This window comes from Limanda limanda, chromosome 1 (assembly GCF_963576545.1).
Source record: "Limanda limanda chromosome 1, fLimLim1.1, whole genome shotgun sequence".
NCBI classification, from domain to species: domain Eukaryota; kingdom Metazoa; phylum Chordata; class Actinopteri; order Pleuronectiformes; family Pleuronectidae; genus Limanda; species Limanda limanda.
In genome coordinates, this window is record NC_083636.1 from 3,221,784 (window position 1) to 3,233,241 (window position 11,458).

General features: G+C 44.2%; 1 protein-coding gene across 2 annotated transcripts; it reads right to left on the reverse strand.

The window, feature by feature from the left end:
* Positions 1-1,169: 1,169 nt before the first annotated feature.
* LOC133013776 (complement component C7-like) lies at positions 1,170-10,770 on the reverse strand. Of its 2 annotated transcripts, none has more exons than XM_061080832.1 (18): positions 10,291-10,770; positions 10,118-10,173; positions 9,712-9,787; positions 8,484-8,625; positions 8,161-8,302; positions 7,917-8,055; positions 7,681-7,809; positions 7,343-7,586; positions 5,429-5,542; positions 5,176-5,342; positions 4,850-5,078; positions 4,442-4,613; positions 4,178-4,265; positions 2,600-2,732; positions 2,313-2,504; positions 2,121-2,217; positions 1,838-2,013; positions 1,170-1,710 (listed from the first exon to the last, which is right to left on the reverse strand). In XM_061080832.1, the coding sequence occupies exons 1-18, from the start codon at positions 10,294-10,296 to the stop codon at positions 1,541-1,543; spliced, it is 2,472 nt and encodes an 823-aa protein (XP_060936815.1). In that variant the 5' UTR covers positions 10,297-10,770; the 3' UTR covers positions 1,170-1,540. The 2 variants fall into 2 exon arrangements, with proteins under 2 accessions (XP_060936815.1, XP_060936807.1); XM_061080824.1 differs by having other exon boundaries at positions 2,121-2,226.
* Positions 10,771-11,458: the final 688 nt, after the last annotated feature.

An 11,458-nucleotide genomic window follows, 5' to 3' on the forward strand; every position in this document is an offset into this window, starting at 1 on the left:
TATAACTGAACTCTAAACAAAAGCAGGAGGATGGGGGCAGGAGCAGTTTGCGCCAGATATATGGCCTTCACACAATGACAATAACTGTTGCTGCTTGGTGTTTATCTTGAAGTTAGTTAGAGTGGCGTTGTTTTGTTTGGAGGATGCAAATGTTTACACAAACAGAACATCCAGCCAATAGAGCAGGGAAAACAATATTCTTTACTCCAATGAACAACAACACCGACCCACAAGGCTTTAGCCGAGTCAAGGCTTGTTTATGTGAAGATTTTGCCCAGCAACTATCAGAGGAGGAGCGAAACGGAGATGCTCGTCACTTCCTGATTCCAGTGCCAAGAGGGTGGACTACGCCTGCGCACCATCGAGGAAGAACCAAGTCTCGACTTCCCTTCATTATTGACCAGTCCTGTTCTACCTACTGTTATAAAATATTACAAACGCCGACCGTGCGGTGCGACTCGTGACTGTCCGGTGCCGCTAGAGGGCCGGGGGTTGTGCTTTGGGTGCCCATTAGTTAGATGTAACTTTTCATACCTTTTCATTGCTTCTTATTAAATACTTGATTGAACCAAACCGAGACCGGCTCTTCTCCCGTTTAGGATAAAAGAACACGTGACAATTTATCCTTCCTTTCACACCATTTCATGGTGTGAACCACTTACTGGGGATCATTCACGTACTCCTCAACCTCCATCCCATCCAATGAAAACCCGTCATCCTCATCATCATCATCAAAATAGGCATCTGATGGTGTGCCATGGTGCGTAAGGTGGAGAGGCCTATGGTCATCGAGCCATCTATTAAATGTACAAGAAGATCTTCATATCACCCTTTTCTGCCAGTAGGAGATCTAGGGCCATTTGGTTCTGTGTGACCATAACGGACGTAGGGGCGAGCTGTTCGGATATCAGCTCCTGTCAGATCTACTCCAAAAACAAAATAATGGGGAATTGTCATCATCATGGGAGTTGAAGTCTTCACCACTCTTGTCACAAATTGATTAGATACATATATATATATATATATATTTACGTCTTGCTGTTCTTAGAAGAACTTTTTGTACATAAAGATAATTTGAAACTGTTGATTTGCAAAACCGCCAGCTCAGGATCTGATGGATGAAAACTTTATAAAATATTTCACATTTTAGCAAAACCAAGTGAACAACATTTTATTTTGAAAAGTGTTTTATTAACTTTACACAAAGTAGATTTGTCATTTTAACCTTCATTTTTTAACATTATCTCTCCTCTGTGACAAATATAAAAACCTCACAGAATCTCAGAGGAATCTATTTACATGAATTAATTGTGAACAACAACACCGACCCACAAGGCTTCAGCCGAGTCAAGGCTTATTTATGTGAAGATTTTGCCCAGCAACTATCAGAGGAGGAGGGAAACGGATCTGCTCGTCACTTCCTGATTCCAGTGCCAAGAGGGTGGACTACGTTCATTTTTTTAACCTCTATTTACAATGTAGTCATATCTGAAAGAAACAGCTTCCTGTTTAATCTACAAATTGAATCAAACAACAATTTTTAGTTTGGACAAGAGTCGATGCCGGTCACGTTCAGCCGCTCCCCCGCACACCTCCTGGCGCCCACCTCACATTCGGTCATCGTCGTGGCAACGTCAGAGCTAACGCACAGGGGGGCGGAGTCTCTGGGGCAATCTGACACGTTCAGGCAAACGCATTCTCTCGCTGAACCTAGAATTGGAAAAAAATGGATTTCAAATACTCATACAGTCACATACACAAACTCATATTTATTTATACACAAATTTTATATAATGACCAGATTTATTCTTCATTATTAATCCTCCAGCTGACTCACTGTGACAGACGGTCCCTGGTGGACAGACCCTGCAGGACGGCTGTGGCCATTGACAGCCCGTGTCAGTGTTCAGTGTGAAGCTGCGTCCGATACATCGCAGAGCGCCGAGCTGACACAGGCTGAGCAACCGGGGGGTTTGAGTCGAGACAAATCGGGCACACAACGGCAGTGAAGTCCTGGATTAAGACAAAATAATAGTTTCAGTTATTATTGTGCTTTTAAGGCTCAGACCCAACAGTTCCCAGAGTAAAACTTAGAAATGCTTCTCAAATGTCCCACTCACTTGCACTCAGATGGCATCTTACACACACACCCGGTGGTTCCTACTTTCTCCCAGGGTTTACACTTCAGGCCGGGTGGAGGAGTAGGAGCTGTGGGAGCTGTGGGCGCTGAGGAGGAAACAGGTTCAATCAGCGAAGGGGAAACCACGCTGCAAGTCATAATGTATATATATGTATTCCAAGAATAAACATACCTGCTTTGCAACGAACGCCTGCAGGAGACGGAGACCACTGCAGACTGGGACTACACATGACCTCTGACACCTCAGCGTCCAGCAGCGCCCCCGCAGGACAGTGGAGGGACACTGTCTCTCCAATCCGATAGGACACTTGGGTGGGCGTGCCCACAACGTCCCCACTGAGTTGTGGGAACCGACACGTGGATCCTGGGTCGAGAAGAGATGATGACACCTCAGTGAAATCTGTGTGCAGGACAAACAATAAGACAAAAAAATGTATTGTCCGTAAAAGGAACACTTACGTATACAAACCCACGTCCCCTGCGTCCACGTCTTGTTTTCATTGCACCGAGCGGCAGCGTGTCCACTGAGGTAAAATCCCTCGATGCAGGAGAAATCCACCGTGTTTCCAACCCTGTACAAGTCTTTGGGATTCTAAGAGAGAAATAAAACAGTAGCTGCATTTTAAAAACTTGTGTTGCGGGAGATCCCAGTGTGCTGACCATCACACAATGGGTCATAAATACTTGAGGCCTACAAGACATTCCAAAGAAACGGTTCTACGAGTTTTTCACTCGGAGGCCAGCCTGGAGTCCTCCCCTGGTGGGAGGGAAGCATCTTCAGTGTCCTTCAAGAGGACCCCCACTGTGTTTTTAGCCATTCCCTGAGAGTTGAACCCTAACATTCCATTGGCTGAGGGCCAACTGAACCCCCTAGCCCCACCTCAAGGAGGTAGGGACCTCTCAGGTGGAAAAAACAGCTGAGCTCACAGAAAACTCTGCTTTTCCCCTGCTCCGAAGACTTCTAGAAGACCTCTCCAGGTCCCTCCAGATGACCCAGTAGCTAAAGGGAGCGGATCACAAACGTTTGTTGTATCCGTGGTTGGCTGCAGATTGCAATCGGTGGTTGTGTCATCTCGATGCACAATTATTATAAATCATTTTTAAGAAAAAAGAGAAAAATAATTTTGGAATTAATTTCTCTTTGAAATGTTTTTTTTTCATCCCAATGCACCTCTACCAAGCAGGTATACTAGTGCCTTGTGTATCCATGGTTGGTTGCTTATAGCATATCAGTGGTTGTTTCATCTCAATGCACAATAACTATAATAAATATTTGAAGAGAGAAATAATTTTGGAAACTGATTTCTCTATGAATTTTCTTTATTCTTAATTCCCTTTGCTAAGCAGACATTTTGTGTAACTGTGGTTGGTTGCTGACTACGTTTCAGCGGTTAGTAATTTTTATAGGAGATTTTCTGCATGCTTTTTGATCTTAAGGAGACTAACTCAATTTGAGAGACTAGTTTTGAGGAGAGTAGTTGTTAACCAACTACGTCTTAAGGATTGAGCCACCGAGCTATCCTTCATTGCTACTATATAGACACAGGGTGAAGCTCACCTGTGCATCTTGTTGTGTAGTGTTAATTAAGTGTTTTACCCGCTTTTATCTAAGCGAGCTTGAGCAGTCCACCAGGTGCCTTTTCGCACTCAGAAGATGATTAGCAAGTACCACCATGGGGCAAAGGCTCCTTCAGGACCAGACATCTTGTCAGAGACTGTCGCGAGCCTGACAAATTTGCAATGATGCAGTGAGTGAGTTGAGTGAGTATGATTTAAGTACCTGCGATCTTAAGATTGAAGAACTGACCATGCACCTCTACAACCCCACTGGCCCGCAACTGAAAATATCCCACGTTCTGGGTCAACTGACACTCCTGCACAAACAGAGAGCCGAGCTGCAAGCCCAAGAACATGCAGAGGCCGTGCAAGCCGCATGTTGAGCGGAGCAAGAACAAAACTCCCACCTGCGACATATGATTAAGACCCAAATAGAACAGGACCAGGCAGTGCAGGAGCAAGAACCTGTTTCAGACTCACCTGGATGAATCCGTTCCTCAGGTTCGGAGGCGGGCCACAGGTCTCTGGTGGCGTCAGAGAGAGATTGAAGCACTGAGGCTCCATCGTCCTGCACACAAACAGTTTACAGAGAGAAAACCAAAACGTTACAGGAACCGAGGCAGATCAGATTAGAACAGATTGAGAGGAAATTATTTGCTCTTATCACTTTTTAGAACCAAATTAAAGGAGACAGGAGCTTGAGTATGTGTGTGTGCATGTGTGTGTGTGTGTCTGTGTCCTCACTGTAAATACTGGATGTCTGGGTCCTCACAGGGCTTCTGCTCCTCTGTCGGTCCGGTGCAGTGGTGTCCACCTCCGCTGGGAGCGGGATTGTTGCAGCTGCGAGTTCTTGACCTTTGACCTCCAGAACAAGACGCCCAGGAGGACCAGCAGCTCCAGCCGCCATGGATCACCCCTGAGAGAAGAACCAGAGATTCACTCATCATGTTCGGTCTTGTTTGTGGACGGGTCAGTCATAACGACGCCACGCCACAGTAACATAACATTTAACTCAAACCCTTTAACTCTTTTTTAATAGATTAATCTAGTTTACACCGACTTTAAATCTGGATTAAATCGTTGGATTAAACTCTCTGCAGAGGGTGAGTAGTTTAAAGAGGTTATAAACTGGAGCGTCATCCTGTCGTGTACCTGGTTGCTCTCCGGTCACAGCTCCAGTCTCACAGGCCGGTCCCGAGGTTCCCGGCCGGCAGACGCAGCGACACACGGTGCCGCTCAGCAGCGGCTGGCCGTTGTTGTGGCAGGGACGGCAGTGGCAGGGATGCTCCTCGGCCAGGTACTCCTCTGTGGCCCGCTTCAGGTGCAGCTTCTTCAGACCTGCACACTGCACCTCCTTCACCAGCTCGTGCAGAGGACGCAGCTGGAGCAGAATTCACAGTTTGTTCACGAGTGTTATGTTCGATGTGAGCAGAGACGCATGATCTGACCAGAAATGAATCAGTCCATCGAGGTCGTACCTTCTGGTTTATGACGTCAGGGAAGTCTTTGACTGACGAGGCCCAGTTATCATAGATCTCTCTGTTAACTTCTGGCTTTTCCAGATCCAGAACACTCAGAGCGCCGATGAAGGACGGATCTCCTCCAAATATGTTGACTTTAATGGGCATTTTATTCACTTTGCGTCCTGTGGAAGTAGTGGAAGGAAAATTTTACTCAAGACCGTGACTGATTTTATTTGATCTTCCAGGGAAACCTGAGTTGTTCACTTACCGTCTCTGGATTTGATAGAATTCATGAATGTTTCACATCTGATTGTCACTGTCTTCCAAAACCAAAAACCTTTCACCTTCTTCCAACACCTCTGGTACTCGATATCTGTCGTACCTTTACACAAACAACGCAAGAACAATGGGTTTAACACAACTGATTCGCTGATGTCACTGTTACACCATCACAGCCTCAAGTACGTATTTAAAGGTCCAGTGTGTGAGGGGTGTTCAGCTTCAACATGAAACTCTACACACGATATTCTACACACTGCACCTTTAATTATACTCAGTGGCGTTTCTACATTAGGGGAACGTTGGGGCACTGCCCCACCAGATGGCGCTGTTGTGCAGAAAGCTGAACATCTGAACTTTGTGGCAAAAATATATTTGATTTTATTTTATATGCAAAGTACCGTGAATGTGTGTGTGAATAAACTTGACTCACAAGCATTATAGTCTTGTTTTGGAGTAATTTGATTTGTTTGTGTTTCTGTCTGTGTGCTCGCTATGTGAAAAGCTTGCCTCTTGCCATCCGTCTCTGCTCTGGGCACAACGGTGCAAGAGTCAGACGTGTGCCATGGGAACACCAATCAGCATGAACCACACAGGCCACAGTTAACATTGGGAGAGTGGGCATTTTCAGATGGGCCCTACGAAATCCCAAGCTACTCGACTCCAGCGTCAGCCTGTTTCCTGTTCGGCGTCACCTGAGCTAACAGGCTTACAGGCTACCCCCGTCAGTGAACACCACCCGAGTCTGTGAAGAGGTTCACTCACATCGGATGAATAATATGTTTTGAACAGAGAGGCTAAAGACGTGTGAGCCCCCATTTCTGAGGTTAGTCAAGTTTAATATTGTATTTATCTGTAAGTAGTGATTCGCAGGTACCTGCTGTACCTGGTTGTTAGCTTAGCTCGGCTAGCCCGCAGGCATGCTAGCAGCAGTAATAGCGATGCTAACAAGACCGTAGCCTACGGAGTTATTGACCCGACATGAAGCGACATGATCCGGTCCACCCAGCAGAGAGAAGCGTTAGTTTATGAGGATGAGTGTGTTTGGAGAATAAGCTATGCAATACTAATAATGTGGAAGAACTCCATACAGTACATGCATTGTCTTGGTAGTGCACAATTTAATCCAAAACCATATTCAAAATCAGTAGTTGAACATCCACAGAAAATAAAGATACAAACTTTGTTCATAAGTAACACTTCCTCTACAATAATGCCATACTTTTATGTTTCCTATCATTTTATTAGGTACGGACGAGCCTGAAGGACACAGCTGTGCTGACCATGTTCTGTCTCTTATGGCAAAGAAGAAAAATAAAACACTGGGTTCTTATCTAAAGTGTATTAAATCAGAAAGCAAAAGATAAACATTGTTCTAATAAGTGTTCATTTGAATATATAATATATAATGAATATAGAAATTAACTCTATTATCCATGACACTTAGCAATGACTGCCAACTCTAAACAGTTGCAGGCCTTCTTTTGTTAAGGGAGGAAAACACAAAGTGTTGTGCAGATGAAGCTGGTGCCTGTCGCCTCATGTTGATAATAATAAATTGATAAATTATGCAAGTTATTTGAGTTATGTGTCTGTCTAATCTTTTTACTTTGTTGCAATCATTTTACTTTAATGCTGTATTAGAGGCAACATCTTTGTGTCGCGCTGAGCGCTAAAGCATGTGAAATCTATTTGAAATAGGATTTCTGCTCCCTGCTGGCACTCAAAATGCAGCCCATGGTATATTGTACTGGTCTATATAGGCCTACTGCTTATAATAATCAGCTACCTCTGTTTTTGTGACGGTGACATGACGTCACACAAAATTGCCCCACCAGAAATTTCAGGCTAAAATCGCCACTGATAATGCTGACTTAAAAAGGTTAATTTGAAAAGTTCTTACTGGATGAGGTGAAGGCCTGGCGGTCTAACTCCAACAAGGCTTGGTGTTCGCCGCCGAGCGAGCCCTCGGAGAGGTAGTGCGTGCCGTACTTCCGGAGCAGCTGGCGGTAGGCGGAGTAGTCGTATGTGAACGACAGCGAGGACAAGGCCTTCCAGAAGCCTTCGGACAGAGTGAGGTACTGAGGGGCGGAGTTCTGAAACTGGGCCAGTTCCACTTTATTCTTCAGGACTATTAATCTGTACGCCTGGACAGAGGAGAACAGTAGGTCCTGGTTAATAAACTGTAAAAGTTTATTTAACACGACACAAAATGATTGGATTTGTGAGTTTTTATCGAACCTTATGCTCAGTGAGCTCTTTGTGGAAGGTGCGGCTTTGGTCTGTTAACCAGGAGTAGGTCTGGCTGTGCTGAGTGTACGACCAGGCACTGTTGTAGGATTCATCGCTGTCTTCGTTGTCCACTGTCACCTGCAGCACAAACAAAGTCTCAGTCCGCCACTGAAATGCTCACCGACCGCTCAATGGATCGTCAAGTCAACAACTCACAACTTTTGTCAACTTCTCCTTGAACTCACCTCGAAGTTGTACCTGAGGACGCTCTGCGGAAGTCGGTAAAAGACTTTGTGGTCGCCGCTGAACACCTTCCTGCACTGACCTCCAAAGCTCTGAGTGTTGATCACGCCTGCTCTCAGTTTCCCCGTCAACACATCGTACCTGTGAACCACGACAATGCAAACCGACAGGAGGTTATTTTAGCCAATTAGCCTTGTTCTTACAGTAACGATACAGCCCCCTGGTGGTGGAGTTGCACCTACTCACCCTCTGCCTGTGAAGTCAGAGTTCGGAGGCGTTTTGTCGAGGTCGCATGAGAACGGTTGGTCTCGGTCACAGTTTCTCTCATCCAGGTTGTCATCACAGTCGGAGTCTCCGTTACACACCAGAGTGCGACTGATACACTGACCTGGTTCAATAATAACTCTTTATTATACATTACAAGAGACAGACAGTCACTTCTTCTATTGAATCATATGTTCAGTGATTAAATGTTTATACACTTGAGAACTGGGAATTTAACCTCAACTCACAATGAAACATAACGGAAAGTTATCATGATATTGAGAGTTGCTGTTGCTGCAACAAACCAGAGGTGCAGCGGAACCTTTCTCCACAGCCCGTTTCCAGGGGACAACTTTTTTGCGGAACACACGGTTGTGTTTCAGTGGCTTCTCCTGAACATGCCACGCCCCCAAACTGGGCGTACACCTGCAGGTGGCGAGTACGCACCTGAGAAGGAAGCGGAGAGACATGCTATTCTTCAGTATGACATTACTTACAGTCAACTGTTGTTCCTTATATTTCGGCTTCAGCATCTGTAACTTGACAGTGAGTCTGAGCCTGATTCCCTGAACACGTCATTGCATTAAGTCACTAAACAACCAGATGTTTTCCTCTTAAGTTGGTGGAGATGAAAACCAGAAGTAAAAGAGGGTGAATATTGGACTATCAACCTTTCAAATTGACGATATTACTAATTGATCATTGTTAGTGTGTGTGTGTGTGTGTGTGTGTGTGTGTGTGTGAGTCTCTCATACAATGTACAGGAATGCGTCTGTAGGAGAGGACATCCTCTGCTTTACTGTTAAAGCCAGACTACAGGTGTTGCCAAGTAAATACAATCTTGCATTGTGGTACCCTAATAATCATGACCCACACTGTATAATGCATTCTAATCCCAACCAACATTTAGAATCCATTGCTCATATTGTTAATGGCTGTAATAAGTAAAAGGACTCTATACTGCACGCCATGACCACATTGTCGACCTCATTTCTAGTACTGTTAAGGGAGTATTCCCCCCAAATGTGTCAATGTACAAACTCTCCCGTATGATGCCAGATTGGTTTAACAGTTCTGATGATGTGTTCTGTAACATCCCTAACACCCCTGATGTTGTTTTCTTGGACAGGGTTAAAAGGGAGGTAGCAGTCCTTGAGGTAGCCTGTGTCTATGACCTCTATATGGAAATAGCCTTCCTTGACAAGTTGACCAAATACCAGCCCATTGTTGCTAAAATGAGAGACCTAGGCTATACATGTAACCTGGTAGTATTGATATTTGGAAGTCTGGGGCATGTCCATAAACTTTCGGGTCAGTGGACTACGACTGGCAGGACTTAGTAAGAGACAATCTAAACAACTAGCAAAGTTCTGCAGTGTATCAGCTGCTATAGGTAGTTTGGCGTAGGAGATGCATCTTGTACCCATGAGTCACTAAGCTGTATTCAACCTCTGAGAAATGTTTGAATCCTTTTTGTACGAATATGATTGGTGGATTCAAATAAATTATTGAAATGTGTCTGTGTGTCTGTACCTTAGTGCTGGTGCAGCCGTCACACTCGGACCACTCTCTGTAAGACCCCCATCTGCAGTTCACAGACTGCTGGCAGCTGAGAGAGACGGACATTGACATAATTAAAAACTTTATGTTATATTTTGTTGCCTCTAGCAAATCAAATGTTAGCATGAGATTAACGACCATATGAAGATAATGGTGGCTGATATGATGGGCTGAGGCTTATTGTTAAGGGTTATTAAATGTAATTTATTGAACCCTCCTCTTTGTTGTTACTTTCTTAAACTGAATCACCCTCTGGTGCACACATTGATTAATAAGACAACGGACAAGTGCAAGTTCACAAGCAATAAAAATTGTTATTTATTATTCAATACAACAAAAGAAGCATATTTATAATCATTAAAGAACTAATTTGACGTACCAAGCTGGAGACAGAAAGACGAGGAACGATGCCAAAGAAACTGCAGCCAAATCAAACTGTGAGAAAACACACAAGAGGCTTTCTCATTTGAAATTATTTTTAAATCATGAGAAACATTTAAAAATAATTCAAGTTAAATCTGATGAATACATGTGTTGCCTGGTTTACAGCACCTTCATGATGTGTCGCTCGAAGTTCAGGAATCCCCCAATGAGTCAAGAACAGGGAGTCAACCGAAAACATCACCTGCTCATTTCCAGTAAAGGAGAACATTGTCCTGTTTACTTTGAGAGATGAAGGGTCAGAACTCGGTTGCATCACAGCTGTTTGTCTTTGATACGTTTTTTAAGAGTCGACACGATTCAGGCAAAGGTCTGAAAAAAAACTATTCTGACAGAATTTCAATGTATTTCAATCTATTATAATTGCATTTCAATGTTTTTCAATGCATGGGACTGTATTGCTGTGTAGATACAACTCACAGAATTAGAACCAAGGCTCAACATTCTCCTTATGAAACTGTTGGGATTTTAAATGTTAGCTTGTCTGTGTGTGTGTGTCTGTGTAGATGGCAATATAACTGAACTCTAAACAAAAGCAGGAGGGTGGGGGCAGGAGCAGTTTGGGCCAGATATATGGCCTTCACACAATTACTTAATAACCGTTGCTGCTTGGTGTTTATCTTGAAGTTAGTTAGAGTGGCGTTGTCTTGTTTGGAGGGTGAGAATGTTTACACAAACAGAATATCCAGCCGATAGAGCAGGGATAACAATATTCTTTACTCCAATGAACAACAACATCGACCCACAAGGCTTCAGCCGAGTCAAGGCTCGTTTATGTGAAGATTTTGCCCAGCAACTGGGATCAGAGGAGGAGCGAAAAGGAGATGCTCGTCACTTCCTGATTCCATTGCCTAGAGGGTGGACTACGCCTGCGCATCATCGAGGAAGAACCAAGTCTCGACTCCCCTTCATTATTGACCAGTCCTGTTCTATCTACTGTTATAAAATATTACAAACGCCGACCATGCGGTGCGACTCGTGACTGCCCGGTGCTGCTAGAGGGCCGGGGGTTGTGCTTTGGGTGCCCATTGGTTAGCTGTAACTTTTCATACCTTTTCATTGCTTCTTATTAAATACTTGATTGAACCAAACCGAGACCGGCTCTTCTCATATTTGGGATAAAAGAACACGCAACAATTTACTCCCCAACCTCCATCCCATCCAATGAAAACCCGTCATCATCATCATCATCATCATCATCATCATCATCATCATCATCATCATCATCATCATCATCATCATCATCATCATCATCAAAATAGGCATCTGATCGTGTGCC